Genomic DNA, 3,711 nt, shown 5'->3' with positions numbered 1-3,711 from the left:
AAAAATATATTTTATTAAATTATCCTTGTTATAATTTTTTTAACATTTATAAGTAAATAAGTCGAAACAATTTTAGACATTTCTAGTATTTCATCAATTTACAATAAAATTAGTAAAATAACATGTATCTCTCAAATATACTTTTTAAAAAAAAATTCTACTTATGAAATTTAAAAATTATGATAAGTATATGTATTTCTAGTATTTTCTAGATATGCATTAACAAATTCGTTTTAAAATTTAAATACATTTATTATTCATATTAAATGTATGATTTGTTGAATAAAAATAAAATGAAAAAGAAAATAAGAATAAAGTGTTGGAGAGAAAATATTATTTGGGTAAAACAAATCATTTGAAAGTAGAATGGGAAGAGAAGAGAAAATACATATGCAAGTAAAAGTATCATACTTGATATTATATTTGGCTTCTTTATTTAAAGAATGGGTAAATTGATTACACAAAGGAGCAAAATACTCTCATCATTAAAATTGTGCCCTTAAATACTTATTTTTGGTCATTTATATACAAGGTATAATGACAATTTTAGCCAATAAACTTTACACTTTTATTTAATTTGGCCACTACTTTTCATTTGAAGCTTTTCATTCTTAACCATATATGTCACATTAACAACTATTAAAGATAAAAATTAAAAATCACAAAAAAATTATAATTCCCAAAATTATTAAAAAATCTTCAAAATTAAATAAAAATTCAAAAAATTATAATATTTTTACTTAATTTAAATAAAAAGTAGAAATGCAAAAATAAATTAAATTAGAAAATAATAAATATAAAAATTATGAAAATAAAACACCAAATTTAAAGAATTTTAATTATTGCCTTGGAGTGAATTCTAAATGCTAAAATTGAATTTATCACTAGATAGAGTTTGAGAGGAGTAGTCATGAATCTTTAAAAAATAGTTTAATGGATCGTAAAATTGATATAAAAGGCACCTTACTCACGCTAAAAAGAATCGAGCATTGGCTAAAATATTATATTTTTATTTAGTGTAAACTATAGAAATAATTACTTTTGTATGTTTTAAATTACTTTTGGTCGTCGAACTTTAATTTGTTACAAAATGGTTACTTATGTTATCGATTTGTAACATTTTTTTCATTAAGCCGTTAACTATCACATTAAATCATCATTTTAGACAAAGAATTTAGGTGAAATTGCACATTTAATCCCTATTTGTTTTTTCCTTTTTCCTTTTTTTTAAAAATTTTTCTCCTATTATTCTCCTTCCTACTTAATAGAATTTCTCAGATTCTATAGACAAAATTTATTGCCTCTTTCCTACTACTTGATTTTCTGTATTACTTAATAGATTCTTCGTAAGTAAATTTTTTTCCTCATTTTATTTTTTCCCAGCTACAAATTTGATTTAGCACTTGTATTTGTATGAAATACCTTTTTTTTTAGGTAGAATATGAGTAGAATTGTTCCATTTAAAATGTATAGGAATTGTAGGGTAGACCGCCTATGGTTTTATATTCCTATGATTTAATTATTTCTAGTTTTGCTTAGAGTAATCTCCAGAATCAACATTTTTTATATTCCTATGGGTTAGCCTTTAGTTTAAAAAACGTGATTTCAAGTGTTTTTTTTAAAATTCTAAAATAAGTTATCATGATTTTATATGCATTATTATATTTAAAAATATAAGCAAGAAAAATTTAAAATAATATTGCCTTTAATTAAAATTATAAATTAAAAATTATCAATAGAATTTTATTATTAAATATTTAATCTAAATATTTCTTAAGAATAAAATTTAAATTAAATACATAAATATTGTCTTTTATTTAATAAGTGTAAATTAAGTAAATTATGATTACAAAATTAGAAAAGTATTTAATAAATCAAATGTGATAATTAACTTTATTGGGATCTTATTCAATATCTTTCTATGTATACCAAGCATTATGAAGTAATTTCTCAACAATCACATTAAAAAATCATATTCCACTAAAATAAATACGATGGGAAATCACCAAGTGTGAGGATGTGAGAGGCATCTTTCATAGTTGAAAGTGCATTGCACGATTCTTTGTCTCCATGCAATCTGCCCCTGCTATTTTTGTCTCCTTCGTGATGACACAAATTCTTTCTTTTTTAAGGTTTTGGTAATTGAGATTGAATTTTTCATCTTTTAAGTTGGAGTTTTTTGAGTTTGAAAAAAATGGTGAGTGTAGAGTAACCCAGATATTCACATGAACAAAACCTATCACTTTCCATTGTAGGATTCACATGCAAATGTCCTCCTTCACATATCATTAAACAATTGAGCTTTCACATTTATATATATATAAAAAAAAAACCTCGAAGTTCTCTTCTTCCTTGTTTGGTTTTTGATGATTGGAACTTCAATCGATCTCGAAACATGTTCGTATTTACAGCAAAAAATAAAAAATAAAAATCTCCCTTAACCAACTAGGAAAGAAAGCAGCCCTTTATTTCTTCCTTTGTTGAATAAGCAAACATGAAATAGACAATTACAATATGCATCAAATTTATTCTATTATTGATGAACACTGAATTGATAAAACAAAGCATAAATGTCTATATTTATAGGCTTACAAAGAAACTACCTTAACGTAAAAATAGCTAACAACTTATTCAATTAAACTGAAAATCTAGAACTAAAAAATATTCTACCGAGATAATTGGTCAACTAAACAACCCATTACTTTGAATTAATTCTCAACACTCTTCCTTAATTCAAAGTTGCAAACACCAATTAGACTTCTAAAATAGCTAAACTTTTCCTTTGATAAAGCTTTTGTTAACACATTTGCTATTTGCTCTTGGGTGCTGCAATACTTCAAAGATATCTTCTTTTTTGCTACCAAATCACAAATGAAATGATAACTAATATCGATGTGCTTTGTTCTACTACAAAATGTTGGATTCTTTGTCATGGAGATAGTTAACTTGTTCTCACAAAATATTTCTGTTGCACATTTCTATTCTTGTTGAAGATTGGCTAACACTCTCCTTAGCCAAATAGCTTGACAACCTGCTGCAGTTGCTGTTACATACTCAGCCTCTAAGGTTGACAATGTTGTTGTAGCTTACTTCTTAATACTCCAAGTGATCACCACTGAACCTAGAGTGAAAACATTTACTGATACACTTATTCTATCATCTAAAGAACTTGTCCAATCACTGTCTGTGAACCCACACAACCTGAAATTTGGAGTTTTTGAGTACCAAATGCCATATTCCAAAGTTCCAACAATGTACCGCAAGACCCGTTTTGATGCTCCATAATGAACCTTTGAAGGTTGCTGCATAAATCTAGAAATAACACCAATAGGAAATGCAATATCAGGCCTAGTGTGAGTCAAATGCATTAAACCTCTAACCAAGCTTCTGAACCTCCTTGCATCTCCCATTTCTTCTCTATCTTCTAGCTGTAATTTCTCATTGATATTCATGGGTGTAGCTGCAGGCTTGCAATTAAGCATGCCAAAATTACTGAGAAGATCCTTGGTATATTTTCTTTATGGGATAAAAATTCAATCTTCAGCTTGATGAACTTCAATACCAAAGAAATAATGCAATAAACCCATATCCGGCATCTCGAATTCATTCATCATTTGAGACTTAATATAAATGATATCATCAATGTAAAGACAAATAATGATGAAATCATTTTTACCTTCCTTTTTCACATACAATGTAGGTTCATTCTCA

General features: G+C 26.6%; 1 protein-coding gene across 1 annotated transcript; it reads right to left on the bottom strand.

Moving 5' to 3' along the window:
- Window positions 1-3,086: 3,086 nt before the first annotated feature.
- On the bottom strand, window positions 3,087-3,452 carry LOC108471951 (secreted RxLR effector protein 161-like). The gene has a single exon (XM_017773489.1). It carries the CDS (start codon window positions 3,450-3,452, stop codon window positions 3,087-3,089), a length of 366 nt encoding a protein of 121 aa, XP_017628978.1.
- Between the last annotated feature and the right edge of the window lie 259 nt (window positions 3,453-3,711).

Source organism: Gossypium arboreum, chromosome 11, assembly GCF_025698485.1.
Source record: "Gossypium arboreum isolate Shixiya-1 chromosome 11, ASM2569848v2, whole genome shotgun sequence".
Taxonomy (NCBI): Eukaryota; Viridiplantae; Streptophyta; class Magnoliopsida; order Malvales; family Malvaceae; genus Gossypium; species Gossypium arboreum.
Note: the sequence above shows the minus strand (reverse complement) of the source record. Positions and strands in the feature narration are given on the sequence as shown.